The following is a 26,223-nucleotide window of genomic DNA, read 5'->3' as shown; positions in this document are numbered from 1 at the left end:
CAATTTCACATTCCACCCGACCATCTCTGACACCTCCCTCCTCTTCCTGGGCCTCTCCATCTCCATCAATGACGACCAACTCAACATTGACATTTTTACAAAGCCGACTCCCACAGCTACCTGGATTACACTTCCTCCTGCAAAAATGCTATCCCGTATTCCCAATTCCTCCGCCTCCGGCCATATCTGCTGCCAGGAGAACCAGTTCCACCATAGAACACACCAGATTGCCTCCTTCTTTAAAGACTGTAATTTCCCCTCCCATGTAGTTGAAAAGCCCTCCAACGCATCACATCCACGTCCCATACCTCCGCCCTCAAACCCCACCCCTCCAACCGCAATAAGGACAGAACCCCCCCCCAGTCGTCAGCTACCACCAACCAACCTCTGCATAAACCGCATCATCCGCCGACATTTCTGCCACCTACAAATGGACCCCACCACTAGGGATGCATTTCCCTCCCCACCCTTATCCGCTTTCCGCAAAGACTGTTCCCTCCGTGACTACCTAGTCATGTTCACACCCCCAACATCCCACCCTCCATTCTTGGCACCTTCCCCTGCCACCACAGGAATTGCAAAACTTGCACCCACACCTCCCCCCTCACCTCCATCCAAGACCCCAAAGGAGCCTTCCACATTCATCAAAGTTTCACCTGCACTTCCACAAATATCATTTATTGTGCTCATTGCTCCCGATGCGGTCTCCTTTACATTGGGGAGACTGGACGCCTTCTCACAGAAAGCTCCAGGGAACATCTCCAGGACACCTGCACCAATCAACCCCACCGCCCCATGGCCAAACATTTCAACTCCCCCTCCCACTCTACCAAGCACACGCAATCCTGGGCTACCTCCACGGCCACTCCCTCACCACCCGACACTTGGAGGAAGAATGCCTCATCTTCTGCCTCAGAAACCCCTCAACCCCATGGCATCAATGTGGACTACACCAGTTTCCTCATTTCCTCTTCACCACCTTACTCCAGTTCCAAACTTCCAGCTCAGTACCATCCTCGCGATCTGGCCCACATTTCCTTACCATCTATTCGCTCCACCTTCCTCTCCGACCTATAACCTTTACCCCTTCCTCCATCAACCTGTTGCACTCTCAACTACTTTCTCCCCAGGCTCACCCCCTCCCATTTATCTCTCTACTCCTGAGGCTTCCAGCCTCATTGCTGATGAATAGCTCCTGCCCTAAATGTCAATTTTCTTGCTCCTTGGATGCTGCCTGACCTGCTGTGCTTTTCCAGCTCCACTCTAATCTGGATCCTTTCACAGACGGCAATGTTTTCTAACAGCTTTGCAGCCTACAGCCTGGGAGGACTTAACAGGAGTTCTTGAATTTCAAATAACCTTCCCACCCATTCCCCAGCTCCCTTTCCAGTCCCACTTTCACCTTTCCATTCCACCTATCGACCCTCCATTCCAGCTACCAACCAGATTCATCCCTCTTAACGACTAAAGCAGAATGGTGAGGTAGGGATAGGTGAACATATTACCTGGGTTCATCTATCCCTACCTCACCATTCTCCTATTTTAGCCAAACCACCCAGCACCTTTTTTTTTGTAGCTATCCCTTCCCCCACGTCTAGTCCTGAAGAAGGGTTATACCCAAAACATTGACTTAGCCACCTCCTAATGCTGCCTGGCTTGTTGTGTTTTTTTCCCAACTTCCTGTTTGTCTACAACGTTTTCTCCTGAGCTGTCCAGACTCCTCATCATCTAGAAATCCGCTATCAGAGACTTAGTGATTTTACGTTTTATTATAACACCTCCTACTGACCTTCTATTCTCCGAGGAAAATAGTCCCAACTTCTCCAATCTAGTTTTATAACTGACATTCCTCATACCTGAAACTAGGATATTTCCTGCACCGTCTCCAATGAGTTTCCCATCTTCCCTTTTATTTTCTATTTATGAAATCAACGGAATTCATTCATATTTGGAATGGAACATGCAAAATTAATCTTCTGTGACTTCGTAGTTATACCGTATCCACAGAAATAAGCAGCGCCCACAAAACGAGAGGCAGAGCTGGCGCTATTTTTGTACTCGGAGCTCCCATGCAGAGTTGCCAATTCATCGACGCGGTCGGGGATCGATTGGATCAGTTTGCGCGTGGCTCCCCGCTGACGACAGAAAACACGCCGCTCGGCCACGCGCATGCGCAGTGTGCCAGTAAGATGGCGACGTCTTTGCAGCGGTTGAGTCGTGTGGCCGGACTGAGACATCTCGGAAGGGCTTGGACTAGCTGGAAGCGACAGGTAGGTCAAGGATGATTTAGCATAGCCTACACACTACAGCAAATCATCTCGGTTGTTGGAAGTGGGAATCTTTTATAACCGATCATTTCGGGCTCGCTGATGCCGTTAATACGAATCTGGGAAATGCAAGACGTGTGTTGTTTATGTGAAGGAGTTGTTTGGTGAGTTAAAAATCACACAACACCAGGTTATAGTCCAACAGGTTTAATTAGAAGCACACTAACTTTCGGAGCGAGGCTCCTTCATCAGGTGATTGTGGAGAGCTCGATCGTAACACAGAATATATAGCAAAAATTTGCACTGTGATGTAACTGAAATTATACATTTGAAGAATTGATTGTCTGTTAAGCCTTTCATCTGTTAGAATACAGTGATAGTTTCACTTCTTTCATGTGTAAATCACAAAACCCTTTTTTTTAAAGTTGCATTCTCGGGTTAGCTGTTAACAATGGTGATAGCTATACAATATGTTGAAGGTGTTAGCCCCCTGTGTTCTCTGTCTGTGACCTGATGTTTAGATTGATTCCAATCTAAAAAGTGAAATAACAGAGTTTTACATAAATTCATTCATTCACCCCAGACAGACACACTCACAGACAGACAAAGACCCACATGCACACATATATATTGTGTGTGGTGAATTTTTTGGGTACTTTCAAAGTTACATTGCACTTTGCTCAAAAACCACATAGATTCATGTCGAACTCTGAGCTCAAAAACTCAATGAATTTATGTAAAACTCTGTTATTTCACTTTTTAGATTGGAATCAATCTAAACCAGGTCATAGACAGAGAACACAGGGGGCTAACACCTTCAACATATTGTATAGCTATCACCATTGTTACCAGCTAACCCGAGAATGCAACTTTTTAAAAAAAAGGGTTTTGTGATTTACACATGAAAGAAGTGAAACTATCACTGTATTCTAACAGATGAAAGGCTTAACAGACAATCAGTTCTTCAATGTATAATTTCAGTTACATCACACTGCAAATTTTTGCTATATATTCTGTGTTACGATCGAGCCCTCCACAATCACCTGATGAAGGAGCGTCGCTCCGAAAGCCAGTGTGCTTCCAATTAAACCTGTTGGACTATAACCTGGTGTTGTGTGATTTTTAACTTTGTACACCCCAGTCCAACACCGGCATCTCCGAATCATTGTTTGGTGAGGGTTTTGATGTGGGCCTGAGAATGGTGGTCAGGACAAAATAAATATTTGGAATCGCTAATGCTGGCTGGCCGGTTATGCTTTCGCTGTAATGCATTAATGACAGTTGAAGCTGCAAATTGAAGTTTTACTTCTAAGTGATGATATACACAGAAAATAAGTATAGGCCATTTGGCCCTTCGACTCTGCACCACCATTCAATATGATCATACAGTTTCAGTATCCTATTCCTTCAGCTGCAAGGGCCTCGACCAGCTCCCTTTTGAGTATGTCAAATGAACTTGCCCCAACAGCTTCCTGAGGTAGACAGTTCCACAGGTTCACAGCTCTGAGTGAAAACATTCTTTCTAATCTCCGTCCCAAATGGATTACCCCTTATTCTTAGACTGTGACCCCAGTGCTGGACTTCCCCAACATTGGGAACATTCTTACCTCATCTAGCCTGTCCCAAACCCATTGGGATTTTATATGTTTCTAGGCGATTCCCCCTCCTTCTTCTAAATTCCAGTGAGGACAAGCCCATTTAATCTAGTCTTTCCTTGTATGTCAGTCCTGCCATCCTAGGAATCAGGGCAACATTGTGGCTCAGTGGTTAACACTGCTGCCTCACAGTGCCAGTGACTATCTGTGTGGAGTCTATGTGGGTTTCCTTTGGGAGGAAACTGGAGTACCTGCAGTCCAAAGATATGCTGGTTAGATGGATTTGCCATAGTTCAGGGATGTGCAGCTATCAGAAATGCAGGGTTACAGAGAGAGAGTAGAGAGATGTTTCTGGCTGGGATGCTCTTTGGAGATACTGTGTGGACTCAAAATGGGGAATGGACTGCTTGCACACTGTAGGGATTGTATGAATCAGTCTGGTGAACCTTCGCTGGACTCCTTCAATAGCAAGAATATCCTTCCTCAGACTAGGAGAGCAAAACTGCACACAATACTCACCTAGATCCTATATAACTGCAGCAAGACATCTTTCCTTCGATATGCAAATCCTCTTGCTATGAAGGCCAGCATTGCCTGCTCCACCTGCATGCCAACCTTCAGTAACTGTTCCATCAAGACACCTAGATCTCATTGCACCTCACCTTTTCCTAAACTGCTACCATTAAAATAAATAATGTGCCTGCTTTTTTTTTTTGTAACCAAAGTTGATAACCTCACATTTATCCACATCATATTGCATTTGCTAAATATTTGCCCACTCAGCCAGCCTGTCCAAGTCACCATACGGCCTCTTAGCATCCTCCCCACAGCAGACACTGCTACCCAGCTTGGTATCATCTGCAAGTTTGGAGAGATTGCATTCAATTCCTTTGTCCAAATAATTAATGTATATTGTGATTGGCTGAGGTCCCAGCACTGAATCCTGCAGCACTCCACTCATCACTGTTTGCTACTCTGAAAAGGATGTGTTTATTCCAATTCTCTCCTTCCTGTCTGCTAACCAGTTCTCTGTCCATGTCAATACATTACCTCTGATACCATGAGCTTTCATTTCCTTACTAATCTCTTGTGTGAAACCTTGTCAAGAGCCTTTTAAAAGTCCAGATGCACAACATCTACTGATTCACCCTTGTCCACTTTACTGGTTACATCCTCAAACAAATTCCACATGATTTGTCGAGCATGATTTCCCTTTAGTGAATCCATACTGACTAGGACCAGCTCTTTCACTGCTTGCTAAATGCTCAGTTATTACATCTTTAATAATAATAATTACTCCCTTGCCGATGTCAGGTGATTCCTCTCTCTCTCTCCCCTCCCCATTTTTAAAGAGTGTACATTAGCTGTCCATTGGAACTCTTCCAAAGTCTACAGAATGCTGGAAAGTGATCACCAATGCATCTGCTATTTTTAGGGTCACTTCCTAAATACTCTGGGATGACAGATTTGATAAACATGTAAGTGTGAGCATGCACTCAATTATAAATCCACATGGTGGGATCAATTCCAGTGATTTAAGTGTAGATGGATAAACCTGAGCAGAAGTGAGGGAATGCAAAACTGTAGAATGTTCTGTCTTTTGGATGAGGTGTTAGTCATTGTGAAGTAAATGCAGAAGGTCCAATTACATTTTATTGAAGATGAGAAGCCGATTACCTCCACTGTCTTGGCAAATTATCTGATCATTTATTTCATTAATGTTTGTGGCACCAGGATGTGTTGAAAGTTATTACAGCTCTTAAATCCCTTTTGGCCCATTGAGTCCACACCGACTCTCCAAACAGCATCCCAACCCAGACCCATAACGCCTACCCTATTCCTGTAATCTTGCATTTTCCATGACTATTCCACCTAGCCTGCACATCCTTGGACACCATGGGCAATTTAGCATGGCCAGGTCATCTAATTTGCATATCTTTCGAGGAGACCAGAGCACTTGGAGGAAATCCATGCAGGCACGGGGAGAATGTGCAATCTCCATACAGACAGCTGCATGAGAGTAGAATCAAACTCTGGTCCTGGTGCTTTGAGGCAGCAGTGCTAACCACTGAGCCACCATGTTGCAAGTGTGTTATGAGTTTTTCTGAGGTCATGAAAGTCTGCAGGAATCGCAAGTTATTCATTTGTAACTCGTGATATGTTTGTCTCTGACAAATAGAAGCTAAGTTTTCTTTCACTTAATTGGAATGCAGTTCTGCTGCTATTTGTCTGTTAGAGTTTTTTTTGAATAAGTTTACTACAGTAGTCCTGTGAGGTAGTATTGCGTATAAAATTGTAAAATGTCACATTTGAATCTAATTCTTGGATGTATGTTGGGGAAAGGAAGATATCTGTAACTCTTCCTGACATGTAAGACTTGGTAAAAATCAGAGCTCACGAAAATACATATTCGGCAATTTTGACTAGTTTGTGAGAAAGAAGTAAAAGTGAATTGCAAATATAACTAAGTATCACTTATAAGTCACAGCAATGGAATGACTGGTTAAACAAAAATGCTTATTTTCCTGTGGTAGTAAAGAGTTTAGTAATGCTAAGTGACTTTCAATTTGCTTTAGCTGGAGATAATTGCAAATATGAGACTTAATTAGAATTATAGATGTATTGCATCACTGGGCAAATACCTGTAGTCAAGAGTCCTGGGCTGATGCCCTGAGAAAAGCTGAAAATGTGTTGCTGGAAAAGCGCAGCAGGTCAGGCAGCATCCAAGGAACAAGAGAATCGACGTTTCGGGCGTAAGCCCTTCTTCAGGAATGATTCCTTAAGAAGGGCTTAAGCCCGAAACGTCGATTCTCCTGTTCCTTGGACGCTGCCTGACCTGCTGCACTTTTCCAGCAACACATTTCCAGCTTTGATTTCCAGCATCTGCAGTCCTCACTTTCTCCTCGATTGATGCCCTGAGAACACATACAACTAGTGGAATTTGAATTCAGATCATAAATCTAGACTTTAACACTAGTCTCAGTCATGGTGACTGTGATAACTTCCCTTGATTGTTGAAAAAGTCCATCTGGTTCACTCATGTCTTTTAGGGGAGAAAATCTGCTGTTTTTATCTGATCTACCCTGCCCTATGTGTGACTCCACAACCGCAGCAATATGATCGATTCTTAAATGGCCTAGCAAACCACTCAGTGTGCACATCCAAGTAAACAATAAATATAAACCAATCCTGTAGAAGTTTTCCATTCTGAAAGACCTAAAGAATTGTCTTTACAAACACTGTGAATGCTTCTATGTAAGAAAATGATAAATTACAAATCTATTTTTTATTGTGTTTTGCTGCAATTATATTGTCTCTTTACAAATTACCAAAATATATTTTAGCCCATCCTACACAACTGGAATAGATTCCAGGCGACACAAGCAACAGCTGCACATGTTGTTCTGAATATTCCAGAAACAAAAGTCACTGTTTTAGAAAATGGACTACGAGTGACATCTGAAGACTCTGGTCTTCCCACGTGTACAGTAAGTATTAAACTGGTGCACTTTGTATGTATCATTTATATCATTACTGTAATATAGTCTTATATTACAGTAATTAGGGATGCGATTGCTATAGTGTGTGTGTATTTTTATCTTTATTGCAATACTTATTTCAGATGTAAAAAAATTTTCTCAATCATTTGGTTGATGTACCTCAGGATTCTTAGACCACTTATGGGTGTTATCATATTTTTTTATAAGAAACTCCAAAAGACAAATATTCAACAAAGATGTTTTTGCAATAACACTACATTGAGCATGTTAAATAAGTATAAATACACCAGTTTCTTGGGTACAATATGCTAACTCAGATCATTGCTTTATTGTTTGACTCCTTGTCTAATCTGTTGTGTCGCTGAAACTGTTATTTATTTCTATATCACCTACAAACACATTGACCATAAAGCTGTCATTGTTAAGATTCCCATCCTCTATAAACTTGCAGTTGTCTAAACTACTGCCAAAAGTTTCTATCCCACAGCAATTTCCATTTGGCTATTGCCCATATTCTTACTGTCTTTGGTCTGTATTCTCACTGACTCTCATTGGCTTAGTCAGAGGATCTAGAGAGTGATATTGAAAATTATAATGCTATGAGTTCTAAAGCTGGGAAACTGGTGTGGCAGGGAGGGTTGTTATAGTGGGCAGGGTGGAGATGCTGTCTATAATCTCCAAAACTTTCAATAATAGTTTAAAGCAATAAGCACTTCAATCTTTTGTCCACTGTTAATGGCAAGTTAATGCTTGGGAAAAGATGTAAAACCTAAACTGAAAATGGCAGTGTGTGTTGGTCTGGATTGCAGTATCTGGGATCATACAAGCAGATAGCAAAAGACGGCTGCATCTTAAATCTCTCCAGGTTAGCCTTTGAACTGGAGTGTGAGTTTGAGACATTTTGACACACGAAAGGGGAAGCGATATCTTGATAGTTTGTTGCACGATCACACCTTGTAGAGAGGTGAAGGATCAGAATGGCATAGATGTTAGTCAGATATGTTCATGTAATGAGAATTCTGATAAATAAGGGAATTGGGGAGCCATTGACCCTGATCTTATCCAACTTTCTGCATGTGAAGACAACAAACAATTGCAGCTCAGCTAATGACATCTCAGAGCAGGACACAAGAGATGGAGGGGGGAGGATGGTGAGAAGCCTAATGTGGTACAGATTGTAGGGGATTCAGTAATTAGGGGACAGGTGACATCAGTAGGATCAAAACTCTGCATGCTTTGTTGTCTGCCCAGGAGATAGTACGAGGAAGGACAGCATCTCATGGTTGTAATTTTTGTATTATTACCTGAACCATTTTCAAACAGGCATAAACAAGCAGATTAGAGAGGTAAAGGAGTGGTGTGAGAAGGAAAAGTTCCATTTCATGAGATACTGCCACCAGTGCTAGCGCTGGGACAGGAAGGAACTGTACCACATTACCTCAAAACACATTTGAGGTAATGTGGTATGTATTTCACTGCTGGTGTAATACTGTAACTCCCAAAGTCTGGTTGATTCTATCAAAATGCATTAAATTAGCTTTTGGTTGTTTGCAACGAGAAGATATTGATTATACATAACTGATATGTGTTTGTAAAACTCGCAACAGTGTTCAACATTGGATCTGATTCTGTATTTAGAAACATTTGCCAGGTAATAGTAAGTGTGTAAGGAATTAAGTTGATTAAACACTTGTGTGTACTGGAAGCTACATTTTTTTAATGCATGTGCCTATTCTTTTCAGGCAAAGCAATATGTATATGTACTATACCTGTTACAACTCAAAAAAATAGGTGATAGACAGTCGCTCTTTCAGTTCTCAGACTCTGCCCAGCCCATTCAAAATCAACCTCCCAGTTTAAAATTTAAACAAAAACTGGCAGTTAAATGTCAATCATCATTAATTAGTCCATTCTCAAGAACAATGCCTCTACTAATCAGAGTTTGCTTGCCAAACAGTCAGTACCCTTCCCTTGAATTGATATTCATGCAAATTGTCCTGATGAGTACAAGATAACAAGCTTCAATAAAATGTCTTTCAGCATTACTTAGGATATTGATAGGTTAAGTTAATTGGCAAAGCTGTATAAATTTCATTGTAATCAAATATGAGGGAATCCATTTCGGATCTAAAAAGGCTAAAACATTTGTAATAGGTTACAAGCTGGAAATGATGGAAGTGAAAAGAGTCTGGGGGTGCTGAGGTATAATCGTTTAAATGACATGAACATGGCAGAGAAAACAATCAAAACCGCAATGGCCTTTGTATTTGGAGGAATGGAACACAACAAGATAAATCATGCATCTGCTTTATAAAGCTCAAATAAAACCAGACCTGAAGTCCAGGGTACCACACCTGAGAAAGAATATATTGACCTTAGAAGGAGTGCAGTGTAGCTTTACCATGTGGATTCTAAGGGTTAAGCTGCATGGAGTTATCAAACAAAGTAGAGTTGTATTCCCTGGAATTTAGAAGCTTGAGTGTTTTGATCAAAGTTTTCAAAATCTAAAGACAAACAGATAAGGTAAATAGACAGAAACAGTTTCTAGTAGTTAGGAAATCTGTGGCAAATTTGGGAGCTAGACTTAGTAGGAGTGAAATTAGGAAACATTTCTTAAACCAAAAGTAGTAACTTAGGAACGTGGTGGAGGATTAAACAACTCCCTGGAGGAGGAGGAGGCTGCACAAATATCCCCATCCTCATATGATGGAAGAGCCCAGAACATCAGTGCAAAAGATAAGGCTGAAGCTTTCATAGCAATCTTCAACCAGAAGTGCCGAATGGATGATCTATCTCTGCTTCCTCCAGTGGTCCCCAGCATTACAGATACTAGTCTTCAGCCAATTTGATTCATTCCACGTGATATCAAGAAATGGTTGGAGGCACTAGATACTGTAAAGGCTATGGGGCCTGACAGTATTCCTGCAATAGTACTGAAGACTTGTGCTCCAGAACATGCTGCTCCCCTAGTATAGTTACAACACTGGCATCTACTTGACAAGGTGGAAAATTGCCCAAGTATGCACTGCGCATAAAAAGCAGGACTAGTTGAACCTGGCCAATTACTGCCCCATCAATCGACTGCCGGGCATCAGTAAAGTGATGAAGGTGTCATCAACAGTGCTATCATACAGCACTGCTCAGCAATAACCTGCTCCATGATGCCTAGTTTGGATTCTGCCAGGGCCATTCAATCCTGACCTCATTACTGCCTGGTTCAAACATGGACAAAAGAGATGAATTCCAGAGGAGAGATGAGAGTGTCAGCCCTTGACATCAAGACCGCATTGGACCAATTGTGGCAGCACGGAACCCTAGCAAAACTGGAATCAATGGATATTAGGGGGAAAACTCTCTCTGGTTAGTCATGTTACATGTAGGAAGATGGCCATGGTTGTTGGAGATCAGTTATCTCCCTCCAGGGCATCTCTGCAGAGTTCCTCAGGGTAGTGTCCTAGACCCAACCATCTTCAGCTGCTTCGATGACCTTCCCTTCATCATGAGGTCAGAAGTGGGGATGTTCACCAATGGTTGTACAGTGTTCAGCACATTTCACGATTCCTCAGACACTAAAGCAGTCCATGTCCAAATGCAACAAGATGTAGACAATACCCAGGCTTAGGCTGACAAGTGGCAAGTAATATTCATGCCACATAATGCCAAGTTATGACCATCACCAACAAGAGACAATCTAACCACTGCCTCATGACATTCGATGGTGTTACCATCACTGAATCCCCCAGTATCAACATCCTTGGAGCTATCATTGATCAGAAATTCAACTGGACTCTCCACATAAACACCATGGCTACAACACCAGTTCAGAGGCTAGGAATACTGCAATGAGTAACTCACCTCCTGACTCCTGAAAGCCTTTAAGCCATCTACAAAGCAGAAGTCAGGATTGTAATGAAACACTCCCCACTTGGCTGGATGAGTGCAGCCCCAAAAACACTCAAGAAACATGACACCATCCAGGATAACGCAGCTCACTTGATTGGCACTGCATCTATTCCTTCCATCATTTGACGCTCAGTAGCAGCAGGATGTGCTATCTACAAGAAGCACTGCAGAAATTCACTGCAGAAGATCCTGAGACGCCACCTCGACCACTTACATCTAGAAGGACAAGGGAAGCAGATATATACACCATCACCTTCAAATTCCCCTTCAAGCCACTCATCATCCTGACTTAGAAATATATCGCTGTTCCTTCACTGTCGCTGGGTCAACATCCTGGAATTCCACAATGGTTTTGTGGGTCAACCCACAGCAGGTGGATTGCAGCAATTCAAAAAAAACACCTCACCAGCACCTTCTCAAGGACAACTAGGGATGGGCAATAAATGCTAACCAGCCAACAACACCCACCTCTCATAAAATTAATAAATACAAAATTATCAATTTGCCCATCGCGTCTTCCAAGAGTCTCACACTTTAGCTACACTTTCTTTTTGGCACTCCCTGCTTGATTTGATATTTCTTGTCAATTTACTTTCATAGTCAATTTGTCCCTTTTTAGTAGCTTTTTAGTTGTCTGCTGCTCAGTCCAAAAAACATTCCCAATCCTCTGACCAAACACTAGTTTTTGCTGCTTTGTATGCCTTCGTTTTGAACTGGATACTCTCCTTGATCATTTTCGTTAACTGTGGGTGATTCATCCTTCTCATCAATTCCTTTGTTTCGATCAGAATAAATTCTTGCTGAGCATTATGTAATATCTGCTTAAATGTCTGCTACTGCTCATTTACTGACCTTTTCCCTCAGGCTATTTTCCCAGCCTGTTTTAGGCAGCTGCTTCTTCGTACCTCCCAGTTGTCCTTATTTAAATTGATGGTATTGGTTTGAGTTCCAAGCTACACTCCCTCAAACTGATTTTAAAATTGTGTTATGATTGCTACCTTCTAGAGAATCCTTACGAGATTTCTTATTAATCCTACCTGAATACACATTCTACGTTTAACATAGCATGTTCCTGTGTAGGTAGTGCAACATTCAAAGAAATGATCGACAAAGACTCCATGCTCTCTACAAATTGGTTTTCCATGTTACCCTTGCCCATCTGATTTGTCCAGTTAATATATAGATTAGAAATCACTGATGACCATTGTCCTTATCGCACGCCTCTATTATTTTTCTTTTATCCTATTTTAAACTTTATCCTCTGAGATCTACAAACACCCAGTCATGAATTCCTGCCCTTACTATTCCTTATTTCAAACCAATCTGATTCCAGAGCATGCTCTGTTGCATCTATATCACTATCCACCACCGCATTGATAAACTCTTTTATTAACAACAGTACCCCACCTTCTTTTCCTTTTTGCTTATTTTTCTTGGATGTCAAATACCCTTGAATATCGAGTTCCCAGTTCTGGCCACCTTACAACCTTATCTCTGGGAGAAAGTGAGGACTGCAGATGCCCGAAACGTCGATTCTCCTGCTCCTTGCATGCTGCCTGACCTGTTGCGCTTTTCCAGCAACACATTTCTCAACCTTATCTCTGTAATAGCTATTGAATCACATTCATTTAGTTCTATTTGTGCCACCAACCCCTCATTTCAAATGCTGCACGTGTTCAGATAAAGAGCCTCAAGTTTTAACTTTTTACCATTACTACTTATTCTGGTTCTAATGTTTGCTGCTCTCTTGACATTTTCTAGCATTTCCTATCACATTTTGATTATTGTTTACCTCTTCACTACCCTGCATGTCCGCATGCTCATTTTGTTTTGAATTTTTAAACTTCTCTTCAGTTGACTCCTCTAACTAAGTTAATTGATAGCTTTAACTCTAAGCATAGTTAAAATTCTTAATCATTTATGAATCCTTAGGCATCTGTCTAAACTGTGTGGCAAGCTTCCTCCAATCCCAGTGTACTTGTTTGATCTTGTCTAGCTGTTGCACAATTATTTGTCTGCTCTGCATTTTCAGTTACTTTATTTGAACTGAGTTCTTGCTTCTTGATATCTATGTATCATATGAGAGGGCATGATTAGCAGGAATGCAGTATGTACAAGTGGAATAGTACCTAGACAGGGTATGTTGACCTGTGTACCTGTGAGGAATTGATAGCTGCCTTTGCTGACGTGCTATTCTATGATTTTGTAAAATGAGTAGGTTTGTACCAGGGCCAGTTTTTAACTTTGGAGGTGATCAAGTGCCAAATAGAATGAGCTTCAATTTTTTTTAAATGTTAGCTGGTCGACTTTTACAAGGGATTGAACAGTACTTGATTTTATCTGGTCGTTCCCCAGTTTGGAACACCCTCCTTGAGCCATGCTGCCTGTCCAACTTATAAAAACCCCTGTTCACTAATTCTAATCTGAACCTGTATAACTCTGCATCAATCTCAATTGCATCTTTTTTTTAAGATTCTCAGCTATTTTTGCCTTGAAAGCAATGAGTAAGTACTTGTTATCTTAGTCCAAACTTTTTTCAGCGCTATTGCACTGGCCAGCTAAAATAGGCTGAGACCCCAGCCCAGATTGATAGAGAGCAGGCTTTTTCTTCTTCCTCATTTACCAACTCAGCTACATTTGCTACATTTTAACTTATACACATGCTCATAACATGAATGTTAACAAAAAATGATTCACCATGGCACAGTAAAGCTGGAAGCAAGTTATATCCACCTTGAAGAGAAGAAAGCCTAGAAAAAAATCTGAAAAGATGAGACTTTAACATCAGATTGTCTGGAGCAGATGACTGTCAAAATTTAAATGGTATTTTATGAAAGAGAATCATAGGCTGTCATTATTGACAACTATGGGCAAACCACTGACATCAGTAAGATTAAAAATAAACTTCATTGTGGCTGTATTACTACTTAAAGTCAAGTTTTTTTTAAAAGGTTAAAAATAATAATACAATAAACAGTAAGTAAAATGTCTTTTTAAAAAATGTTATGGGAAAGGAAATACAAAAAAATCCACTTTGATACTTACTTTTCTGTTTCTGTGTTGTGTTGCCTTAGCTTCTGGTTTACTGCGGATCTTTGTTCTGGCTTATGCTGACTGTGCCTTGCTCTGTAGCTGAGATTTAAAGAATGTGCAATGGGAGGAAGAAGTGCAGTGCAGTTCTTGAGATGTTCTGGATCTAGTTGAGCTTCCAAATTCTTAGCAATTACATTTGCTTTTGCCAGTATTTTTCTGTCTTCATGATTCTGCAAGCATCCACAACTACAGTTTTGAAATCGTTCAGTGACCTGCATTTAACCTGACATTACAGATTTGGATTCAGTGCAGCATTATTTTACCTATGATGAACTTGGCCATCTTGACTTGACTTTAAACTCTACCTCTTAAAACTTTATCTAGTGAGTCTTTCTTTTGATGAAGCTAAGAATTTCTCTGCATCCCTGTGTTTGTTAAATTTCTTAAAATGCTCATTCCTTCTCTACATTGGCTATTGTAATAAAAATATATTATGTCATTTCCTGTGATGTGGCATAAAAGGGAACTGCTAATTGGCCTTACTGCACCCTCAATGCTACAACTTATAAACTGCAAATAGATTTACACTTGCTGAGTTATTGACTCTTGGAATTGATATGGGTTCATTACAGTCTCTTAATAATAACCTGCAAACTCCACTGAATATGTTTTGTTTTTAAAACCTTTCTTTTTCTCTCACTCACAGGGAAGGTTTGTTTGAGAAACTTTCAGCTAAGTAACTAACTGCTCTTGACTGTCGTCAACAATATTGAGGGTGATGATGGATTCCCTGAGATTATCTCTCTCTGTTTCTCCCCCCCCCCCCAACCCCCCCAAAAATCCTTTCATGAAATGTTAAAGTGTGCTGGAAGAAGAGATCATCATTCAGAGAGGAGGGGAAAAAAAATTTGATTAATCCTAATGTTGCTGTGAAAATGTCGGTTAACCTTTACAAGTCAAGAGATTCTTTAGAAATAGAATTATGTACCAAAATTATGTCTGTCCTTGATATGATCACATTTGGAGTGTTCTATCTCCAATAACTGCTATCATCTATGTTTGTTCTAGGTATAACTCCAATCAGCAGAGTTTTCTCTTTTAATTCATTGACAAGTACAGCTCCTTTATTGTACTTGGTCAAATGATGTTTTGATGTCAAGCAAAGTCATGTTCCATCATTCCTTTGATCCAAATTTCAACAAACAAGTCTGGAGTTGGGTTGCTCAAGCAGAACTCAAACTCTGTATAATGAACATGCCACTATTCAGAAAGTGCCACTTGGAACATAGAACATAGAACAATACAGCACAGAACAGGCCCTTCGGCCCACGATGTTGTGCCGAACGTTTGTCCTAGCTTAAGCACCCATCCATGTACCTATCCAATTGCCGCTTAAAGGTCACCAAAGATTCTGACTCTACCACTCCCCACAGGCAGCGCATTCCATGCCCCCACCACTCTCCAGGTAAAGAACCTACCCCTGACATCTCCCCTATACCTTCCACCCTTCACCTTAAATTTAACACCCTTGTAACACTCTGTTGTACCCGGGGAAAAAGTTTCTGACTGTCTACTCTATCTATTCCTCTGATCATCTTATAAACCTCTATCAAGTCACCCCTCATCCTTCGCCGTTCCAACGAGAAAAGGCCTAGCACTCTCAATCTATCCTCGTACGACCTATTCTCCATTCCAGGCAACTTCCTGGTAAATCTTCTCTGCACCCTCTCCAAAGCTTCCACATCTTTCCTAAAGTGAGGCGACCAGAACTGCACACAGTACTCCAAATGTGGCCTAACCAAAGTCCTGGACAGTTGCAACATCACTTCACGACTCTTGAATTCAATCCCTCTGCTAATGAATGCTAATACACCATAGGCCTTCTTACAAGCTCTATCCACCTGAGTGGCAACTTTCAAAGATCTATGAACGTAGACCCCAAGATCCCTCTGTTCCTCCACCTCACTAAGAACCCTACTGTTAACCCTGTATTCCGCATTCTTATTTGTCTTTCCAAAATGGACAACCTCACACTTGGCAGGGTTGAACTCCATCTGCCACTCCTCAGCCCAGCTCTGCATCATATCTAAGTCCCTTTGCAGCCGATAACAGCCCTCCTCACTGTCCACAACTCCACCAATCTTCGTATCATCTGCAAATTTACTGACCCACCCTTCGACTCCCTCATCCAAGTCATTAATAAAAATTACGAACAGCAGAGGACCCAGAATTGATCCCTGCGGAATTCCGCTTGTAATTGGGCTCCAGTCTGAATATTTACCATCTACCACCACTCTCTGACCTTGACCGGTTAGCCAGTTTTCTATCCAATTGGCCAAATTTTCCTCTATCCCATGCCTCCTGACTTTGCGCATAAGCCTACCATGGGGAACCTTATCAAATGCCTTACTAAAATCCATGTATACTACATCCACTGCTCTACCCTCATCCACATGCTTGGTCACCTCCTCAAAGAATTCAATCAGACTTGTAAGGCAAGACCTACCCTTGACAAATCCGTGCTGGCTGTCCCTAATCAAGCAGTGTCTTTCCAGATACTCATAAATCCTATCCCTCAGTACCCTTTCCATTACTTTACCTACCACCGAAGTAAGACTAATGGCCTGTAATTCCCGGGGTTATCCCTATTCCCTTTTTTGAACAGGGGCACAACATTCGCCACTCTCCAGTCCCCTGGTACCACCCCCATTGACAGTGAAGACGAAAAGATCATTGCCAACGGTACTGCAATTTCCTCTCTTGCTTCCCACATAATCCTAGGATATATCCCATCAGGCCCGGGGGACTTGTCTATCCTCAAGTTGTTCAAAATGTCCAGCACATCTTCTTTCCTAACAAGTATCTCCTCTAGCTTACCAGTCCGTTTCACACTCTCCTCTTCAACAATACGGTCCCTCTCGTTCGTAAATACTGAAGAAAAGTACTCATTCAAGACCTCTCCTATCTCTTCCGACTCAATACACAGTCTCCCACTATTGTCCTTGATCGGACCTACCCTCGTTCTCGTCATTCTCATGTTTCTCACATACGCATAAAATGCCTTAGGGTTATCCTTGATCCTATCCGCCAAAGATTTTTCATGCCCTCTCTTAGCTCTCCTAATCCCTTTCTTCAGGTCCCTTCTAGCTATCCTGTATCCCTCCACTGCTCTGTCTGAACCCTGTTTCCTCAACCTTATGTAAGCCTCCTTCTTCCTCTTTACAAGACATTCAACCTCCCTCGTCAACCAAGGTTCCCTCACACGACCATTTCTTTCCTGCCTGACAGGTACATACATATCAAGGACACGTCGTATCTGTTCCTTGAAAAAGTTCCACATTTCCACGACATCCTTCCCTGACAGTCTACGCATTTTTTGGACATATGTCCCTCTGGTCAATTTTCACATTGTTTACATAGTAATTACACTTCACAAAGCTCTTCCCTGACAGTAAAATACTTTGAGATACCCAGAATCTGTAAAACACACTATGCTGCTGATGATTCTTTTCTTCAGCAAAACCAGCCCATTTCTATCAAGTTATAATGCCCTATCTCTTTTACAGAATTAATCACTCTAGATTCTTTTTGGACTTACGGATGTTGATTAATCATTTGCTACTATTTAGCTTTCTACTCTCACTAAACTTGGATACATGCTCACTATGCCTCCATCCAAGTCATTTCTAAATATAATGTTAGATAGAACATCAACATTCCAAACAGTCTGATTTTGCCTTTGTCACATTGATTGGGGCAATGATGGACTTGGTGGTTAGGGTGCTTTGTCTGTAGTATAAACTGAAGACAGTGGCTTTACCCTTCCCAGGAAATCACTGTTCATCTGGTACTGAATGTCAGACAAGCAGTGTGACGATGCTTAGAGACATTGGAGGGGTTTAGAGAAGTGATGGTGAAATAGAAACGGGTGTTGTCGTTGTGCATGTGAAAATTAATACTGAGTTTTCAGATGATGTCACTGAGGTGAGGCAGTATGTGGATTCAAAATAATGGAGGGCCAAGAATAGATCCTTGGGGTCTTCAGAGATAACTGTGAAAATAGGAAACAAAGCACATAATTGTCTGGCTATGACTAGGTAGATGGACAGATAGGTGGACAGAAAAGCATTGGAGTGGAATGGTTTAGTCCCAATTGCATTAAAAGCTGCATACAGATCAAGAAAACAAAAGGGGCAAAAGTAAACCATTTGCCTGTCAATCTGCTCCATCACTCAAGAAGATCATGGTTTATCCACTTCATATCCACCTTTCTATACTAACCTTATACCCTATAGTTAGTACCAAAATGTCTCTGAAATTCGCAGTCACCTATGAGGCATGATTTGGAGATGCCGGTGTTGGACTGGGATGTACAAAGGTAAAAATCACACAACACCAGGTTATAGTCCAACAGGTGTAATTGGAAGCACACTAGCTTTCGGAGCGTCAAGTAGCATCGCTCCAAAAGCTAGTGTGCTTCCAATTAAACCTGTTGGACTATAACCTGGTGTTGTGTGATTTTTAACCTATGAGGCAGTTATGGTTATCGTGCTTACATTTTTAAAAAAGTATCGAAACTATTTACACTTTCATTTCCATACATCGTTCAATAGTTGTAGAATTCCTTCTTGAATATCATGGCTGACATTTTTAAAAAATGTTTGTATTCTAATAAATATAGAAATTTTTTTTTAATACTGCTTTTGATGCCCATGGAACTTTACCCTCTCAGTACATTGAGCTTCAGACTTTTGTTTAATTTTCTTGTCCATGTCATCTCATTATTAGCATTTTTCTAGTAAATCTATGGTGCAGCAGAGTCCATATGTCATATAATTGCTTTCATCATCCATAGTCTGCCTTTTAAAAATCCATACTCGGTATCATATTCCTTATTCCATTGGGATTTTTGTGTTCAGGCAATTTTTCTTTTATTTTCAGAATATGCTGCTGCAAACTGACCAGTATAGACTTATTTATACAATGCAATACAGTACAGTACAGTACAGCACTGGATCAGGCCCTTTGGCCCACCAAGGCTGGTGTCAATTCCTATTTGTTATTTAGACCTGCTGCTTATTGCCCATCCATGGTATCTAACCCTCAGTTCATCTTACATTTCATGTGTCTCTCACGATACACTTTAAACATTGCTATGTGCCTGTTTCCACCAGCAGTGTATTACTCCAACCTCCTGTGAAAATTTTTCCCTGCATTTCTCCCTTAAACCTTCCCCCTCTCACCTTGAACCTGTGCCCTCTTGTAGTTGACCTTTCCACCCTTGAAAAAGCTTCTGACTATCCACCCTATTCATGCCTGTCAGAATTTTGTTTTTGTGAAAACAATGAGTTTATCCAACTGCTCCTTACTACTAAAACCTTCCAAATCAGGCAACGTCTCTGCAATCTCTCCAAAGCATTGATGTCCTTCCAGTGTGGCAACCAGAACTGCATGCAATATTCCAAATGTGGCCTAACTAACGTTTTGTACAACTGTAACATAACTTGCCAACTTTTATATTCGATGCCCTGGCCAATGAAGGCAAGCATGCTGTATGCCTTCTTAAACACCTTGTGTTGCCATTTTCAGGAATCTGTGGACCTGTACGCCCAGATCACTCTCTGTCAATGCTCGTAAGGATTCTGCAGTTTATTCCATAATTTGCACCTGAGTTTGGTTTTCCAAATTGCATCACCTCGCATTTGTCTAAATTAAATTCCATCTGCCATTTCTCTGTTAATGTATCCTTTGACAATCCACCTCACTGTCTGCAATTTTGGTATCATCTGCAAACTTTCTAATCAGACCATCTCCATTTTCCCCCAGATCATTTATATAAATTACAAACAACAAAGGTCCAGCACTGATCCCCGTGGAACACCACTAGTTACTGATCTCCATTCTGAAAAGCACTCTTTCACTGCTACTCTGTCTTCTATGACCAAGTCTGTTTTGTATCCATCCAGCCAGCTCACTCCAAATCCCAGGAGACTCTACCTTTTGTACCAGCCTGCCATGAGGTACCTTATCAAATGCCTTAGTAAAGTCCATGTAGACAACATCCACTGTCCTTTCCTGATCAATTATTTTTGTCACCTCTTCCAAAAAAAACTCAATCGTTAATGAGACAAGCCCTTCCCTGCACAAACCCATGCTGTCTATTACTAACAAGTCCATTCCCTTCCAATGTGAATGAATCCTGTTTCTCATACCTTCTCTCAACCGCCTTGGAATTATCCTTAACGCTGCTGGCCAAGGAAATTTCATAACCCCTTTTTGCTCTCTTGCCTTCTCATTTGAGCTCCTTCCTTCTTTCTCTATATTCTTCAATGACTTTGTTTTTAGTTGCCTAGACCTTAGGTATGCTTCCTTTCTTTTTGACTTTTTTAAATTTGCCACATATATCTCTGATTTAACAAGCTGAAATTTTTTCTATTGTCTCTTTCATTCTTTCTCACAGTTTATGTTCCCTAATTTGGTATCATCAGAAAATTTTAATGATGGTCCTCTGTACCCATTAACATTACTAGGTATGCCTTGCCAATCTATAAGTCATGTGTTTGTTCTTACTCTGCTTTCTGTTCTTTAACAACTGCTGTATCGTCGGCAGTGATCAGTTGTACCTTTTTCTAATTGTTATCTCCTATATCATGATTTCCAGCAATTGCCATTTTATCTATGTGCAGCTGAATGATCTATTAAGTAACTAGGTCTTGCAAATTGTTTTGTTAAATGAAACACTTTCTACCAACAAATTATTAGAGTTTTGTAAGTTGAAAAGAAGTAATATTTTTGGGGAGCCAAGATGTTTTTTTATTATTATTATATCTTTTGACTTTGATACAAATTTTTATGTTTTTCTGTGAAGTACACCTTGTTGCTTTCTTTAGGTTGGACTATGGATTGACGCTGGGAGCCGCTATGAGAATGAAAAGAACAATGGAACAGCTCATTTTTTGGAGCACATGGCTTTTAAAGTAAGGCAACACCTGCTTTCATAAAATACTTTAAAATTAGCAACTTTATTTAGTACTTTTAATTACTTTTATTACTTTTATTAAAAGACAGTCAGATCTGAGTTGGAATAGGGAGTAAAATTAAGTGGTAAAGTAAAGCCAACAACTGCAGATGCTGAAATCTGGAATAAAAATAGAAATTGCTGGAGAAGCTTAGCAGGTCTGGCAGCATCTGAGAGTTCTGCTTTAAGGTCAGTGGATCCAAAACAGTGACTCTGCTTTCTGTTTAAAGATGCTGCCAGACCTGCTGAGTTTCTGCAGCAGTTTCTGTTTTTGTGTAAAATTAGGTGCAAATGGACTGATTGAGTAGGATTTCTTTTGATGTTGTAGCCAGCTGGTTTTGGAAGAAAATTTGTGGAAATGAGACATCCTCTTAATTCATTAAAGTATTGATTAAAGAGGGAGTTTTAAGAACAGTGCTAGTAAGAATTTACGATTAAAAGTGAGTGAGAGGGTTTGAAAAATTGTGCTGAGTATGGGAGAACACCAGTAATATTCGCCAAATTCAGGGATAATGGAATTGGAATGGAATAGTTGGAATTTGTGTTGTGTGGAAATTGGGAGGCATGGGAGTATTGTGAAGTTGGACTTGCAAGAGATAAGAGTTGTAATTTCAGCAGAGACAGGTTGTGAATTGAAGGACAATATCTTGGAGCTCGTTTGTCAGCTTTGAGGATGGACTACGTGTTGCGTTTGAAGATCAGTTTGGTGTCAAACATCGTATAATTGACCCAAAAAAGCATATACCTGCTTTTTCATTGCAATTCAATGCATTGCCATTAAACTTACTATTCCTCCCTCACAGGGCACAAAGAAACGCTCTCAGCTAGACTTGGAACTTGAAATCGAGAACATGGGAGCCCATTTAAATGCATACACATCTAGAGAACAAACAGTGTATTATGCTAAAGCATTTTCTAAAGATCTGCCCAGAGGTGATTGATTTAATATCTGTTATCTTTTGAACTTGAATAATATAGCACATAAAAGTTCTCTTACTTTGAAAACTATACTTTGTTAATTTAAGTTTCTTTTAAGGCCTTCTCGGATAAGTTAAGAAGATGTGTTCCCCACCCTTTAAAGGGTTGTGTGCTTTTTAACCTGAATTCATTGTGGAAATAATTAGCATAGTGTTTCCAGACATTCTAAACATTTGTCTACTGTTGAAACATGATATGCTGTATAATACTTTTACAGAATTCGCTGAAGGAAACTTGGTCATTAAAATATCGGGTTTAAACAATAAGTCTACATTTGTAAGCCATATTTTGTTTGATGCTTTGCACGCAGCTGTTGAAATCCTCGCAGATATTATTCAGAACAGTACCTTGGGATCCGCTGAGATTGAGCGTGAGCGAGGCGTTATTTTAAGGGAAATGCAAGAAGTTGAAACCAATCTGCAGGAAGTAGTCTTTGACTATCTGCATGCCACAGCATATCAGGCAACAGCTTTAGGCCGTACCATTCTGGGACCTACGGAAAACATCAAGTATGTATTTGTATTTCTTAATTGTCATCTTGATTTTTCTTCCCTTGCTTTTACACTCACTAAACTTATTATTGTAACAGATCCATAACTCGAAATGACCTAGTGGAATATATCACAACGCACTACAAAGGACCAAGGATGGTATTGGCTGCAGCTGGAGGTTAGAACATTTTCAATTGATTATTCCAATAATAAACAATTGTAATTCTAATGTCAATGCATCACAATTCCTTCAGGCAACAAACAATATAGTTTTAGTGCATTTTCATTTCTTTTGCTACGTTATGAAAGTTTATTTAGGGGAGGGTATGCTAAAGTAGACAGTTTGAGAAGTGTTGCTCCTGAACATAAACTAGAACATAAATATGAAGTTTAATATGAAGTTTAATTTTATGATCAATATAATCAGAAAATGTTTTGATATTTCAAGGGAATGTGGTATTTACTTTTATCAGATTTAAATGTATGGATTTTTCATTGTTGCCTATGACTGAATTGTATAATCAGAATTCCTTTGAAGTATATTTTGCACTATAACTGCTTTCTTTTCATATTTAACACCAAATTCTAAACTGTAAATATCTGGGTTTATTTTGGATGAAAATCTGTTGTTCAGACGAAAATGTCAGTAGAGATGCTAACAATTAGTATTCCAGCCTTGAGGACAGGAAATATCTTCCAGAGTTCCCACTTCAGTCATTATCTGTCAACCTTGCTGGCAATGAATACATGTGATGAATGTCAGCTGAGAATAGGATTGGACTTTATTGTACTGCTCCCTGCTGTCCATTAGTCTGCGCCACTGTTACAGCTCTCAAATGAGCAATGGCCAGTTAAATATGGCAATTATAGATGATCAGAAAGGTGAATACATCAGGCCCACCCAAACAAGGAGTCTGACAACTTCAGGTTGGAGGGAAAAAAAATAAATTGTTTGATATCATGGAATCACTACAGTGTGGAAACATGCCATTTGGTCCAACAAGTCCACATTGAACCTCCGAAGAGTGTCCCACCCAGACCATTACTATATGTGTTCCCTGACTAATGCATCTAACCTACACATCCCTGAACGCTATGGGCAATTTAGCATGGCCAATTCACCTAACCTGCACATCTTTGGATTGTGGGAGGAAACCAGAACACCCAGAGGAATCCCACATAGACACTGGGAGAATGTGCAAACTCCACACGGACAATCACCCAAGGCAGGGATTGAACCCGGGTCCCTGGCGCTATGAGACGGCAGTGCTAACCACTGAGCTACCGTGCCGCCTTGATGTACAGGTATTTAAGTTATGTTTTGCTTAGATTGCATTTGTTCTAATAATCAACTTCATGGAGTATGTACAGTAAATCCAGAAATTAATTGTATTAACTGAATATTTTTCTGTCCATCTGCCAACATAGCTGCACATTTTCTTCAGTTGTCAAGTTTGAATTCCTTTTTTGCAGGAGTGGATCATGATAAATTGGTTGACTTGGCAAAGCATCATTTTGGTAATCTACTAACAACCTACAATGGTCATACCACACCAGACCTGCCTCCTTGTAAGTTCACAGGAAGTGAGGTATGTACATAACGATTTAATATTTCATAAAGCATGTGAACAGTTTACTAGCTACCATTTCCCTCTGTACACAGATTAGTTGTGACCAGTAGCTGTGATAGGATCAATCTTGTTTTCTTCACTTTGAATGTGGCTTTGCGTACTTCCTTGTGATCTTGCAGAGATCTGTAGCATCCCTGTGAGAATTGAGAGCATGATGCAAAGTGGATCACCAGCTGATAAACCACCTGGCTAGCTGGTGTCTACCCAGTTCTTTCACTCTTTCCATCTATTAGTGTGTCATCTCTTCAAGTCAATGAAGCATAAATGTATTTATTATTGTGAAAGAATTGGGAAAACAAAGAATTGAGTGAGTTACTTTATTAATCATTCTGAAATGTTACTTAATTGCACAAATTTGTGTAAACTTGCACCCTGAATGTCAGCTAGTAAGTGGGAAGAGGCAAGGAAGAAACCGAAAATGTAATTCTTTGGTAGCTACTTGGATGTACTGTGGTGAGTTTTGAAGATTGTACAGATCGCGTAATGTTGCTCTAAGAGTTTTGATTGAATAGTGGAAGTCGTTTAATTCAACTGTGTAGGTTTGAGTCACTCTTGGAACTACGTATTCGAGAGCTGCGAATTTCTGATTGCTTCAATAACTGGAATGTTGACATATTAGATTACTTACTTAGTGTGGAAACAGGCCCTTCGGCTCAACATGTCCACACTGACCCGCCAAAGCGCAACCCACCCAGACCCATTCCCCTACATTTACCCCTTCATCTAACACTACGGGCAATTTAGCATGGCCAATTCACCTAACCTGCACATTTTTGGACTGTGGGAGGAAACCGGAGCACCCGGAGGAAACACACGCAGACACTGGGAGAATGTGCAAACTCCACGCAGACAGTCGCCCAAGGTTGAAATCGAACCTGGGTCTCTGGCACTGTGAGGCAGCAGTGCCATACACTGTGCCACCGTGCCACCCACAAATTCTTCAAAATATACATAAAGTTTAGCCTGTGGTGGTGTGAATTGTTACAATGCACAATTTATTTTCTCAATTCTCAACTTTGATTTTAGTTCAGATTATATTTACATGTCTGTGGGCTCATTGTTTAAGTTTTTTTTGTATTGTGATAACTGCAGCAGATATACATTAAAGTGATAACTGATTTTGTTTACCAGATTCGGGTAAGAGATGACAAGATGCCATTGGCTCATATTGCAATTGCTATTGAAGCTATTGGCTGGTCACACGCAGATACTATTCCCCTCATGGTAGCAAATACCTTAATTGGTAATTGGGACCGTTCTTTTGGTGGTGGTGCGGTAAGTAAATAAAATTAGAACAATATAATTTTTTGTTTAATGGAAGCCTATTATAATTTGACCATTGATTTTACTGGGGTAAAATCCTAGCTTGAGGGTTTTGTTTTCAGAACAGTGTATCTAATTTGCTAATAAACTACAATGTTCTTTCATTGGTGATGGAGCTAAATGAGCATTCCACATTTGATAAATTCCAGCAGTACCAGAAAGTGGGAAATAAACACTGCCATCACTTTAGCAGGCTGCTCTGAAAATTCCACTCTTACATATAGTTAATATTTTGAAAATGTTAACTCTGCAAGTATTGAATCTGGTAGAGTTCCATCAATCACTGACAACTCAAAACAATCTTTTTTTTTTCATTTTCTGATTTATCAATTGGCTGACTGTTCTATCCATTTCGCAGCTGATTTGGGCTATTGAATGTACATGTGACATAAAGATCAATAGGTATCACCCACTGGGACCAGTCAGTTAGCTGGACAACTGGTTTGTTATGTAGGGTGAGGCCAATGGCACACGGCTCCGTTCC

The 26,223-nt window shown here is 40.5% G+C and overlaps 2 protein-coding genes across 3 annotated transcripts in view; one reads left to right on the top strand and one right to left on the bottom strand.

Annotated features, from left to right (window-relative positions):
- The window catches only part of napepld (N-acyl phosphatidylethanolamine phospholipase D), a 56,966-nt gene extending 54,842 nt beyond the window's left edge, over nucleotides 1–2,124 (bottom strand). The window contains exon 1 of one of the 2 annotated variants that reach the window (XM_043713843.2): nucleotides 1,997–2,124. The gene's annotated coding sequence lies outside the window, so the exon portion shown is untranslated. Of the gene's footprint in view, nucleotides 1–1,856 lie in introns of both variants that reach the window. The other variant, XM_043713840.2, reaches the window with a different exon arrangement.
- Nucleotides 2,115–26,223, top strand: part of pmpcb (peptidase, mitochondrial processing subunit beta) — a 31,894-nt gene continuing 7,785 nt past the window's right edge. The window contains exons 1-8 of the mRNA XM_043713836.2: nucleotides 2,115–2,270; nucleotides 7,207–7,350; nucleotides 21,189–21,275; nucleotides 22,120–22,249; nucleotides 22,605–22,803; nucleotides 22,884–22,963; nucleotides 24,259–24,374; nucleotides 25,548–25,691. Coding sequence (XP_043569771.2) covers nucleotides 2,190–2,270; nucleotides 7,207–7,350; nucleotides 21,189–21,275; nucleotides 22,120–22,249; nucleotides 22,605–22,803; nucleotides 22,884–22,963; nucleotides 24,259–24,374; nucleotides 25,548–25,691 — 981 coding nt within the window. The 5' untranslated portion in view covers nucleotides 2,115–2,189. The remainder of the gene's footprint in view (nucleotides 2,271–7,206; nucleotides 7,351–21,188; nucleotides 21,276–22,119; nucleotides 22,250–22,604; nucleotides 22,804–22,883; nucleotides 22,964–24,258; nucleotides 24,375–25,547; nucleotides 25,692–26,223) is intronic.

This window comes from Chiloscyllium plagiosum, unplaced genomic scaffold (genome assembly GCF_037043375.1).
Source record: "Chiloscyllium plagiosum isolate Xiang-an unplaced genomic scaffold, Cpla_swu_hap1 HiC_scaffold_23, whole genome shotgun sequence".
Taxonomy (NCBI): Eukaryota; Metazoa; Chordata; class Chondrichthyes; order Orectolobiformes; family Hemiscylliidae; genus Chiloscyllium; species Chiloscyllium plagiosum.
Note: the sequence above shows the minus strand (reverse complement) of the source record. Positions and strands in the feature narration are given on the sequence as shown.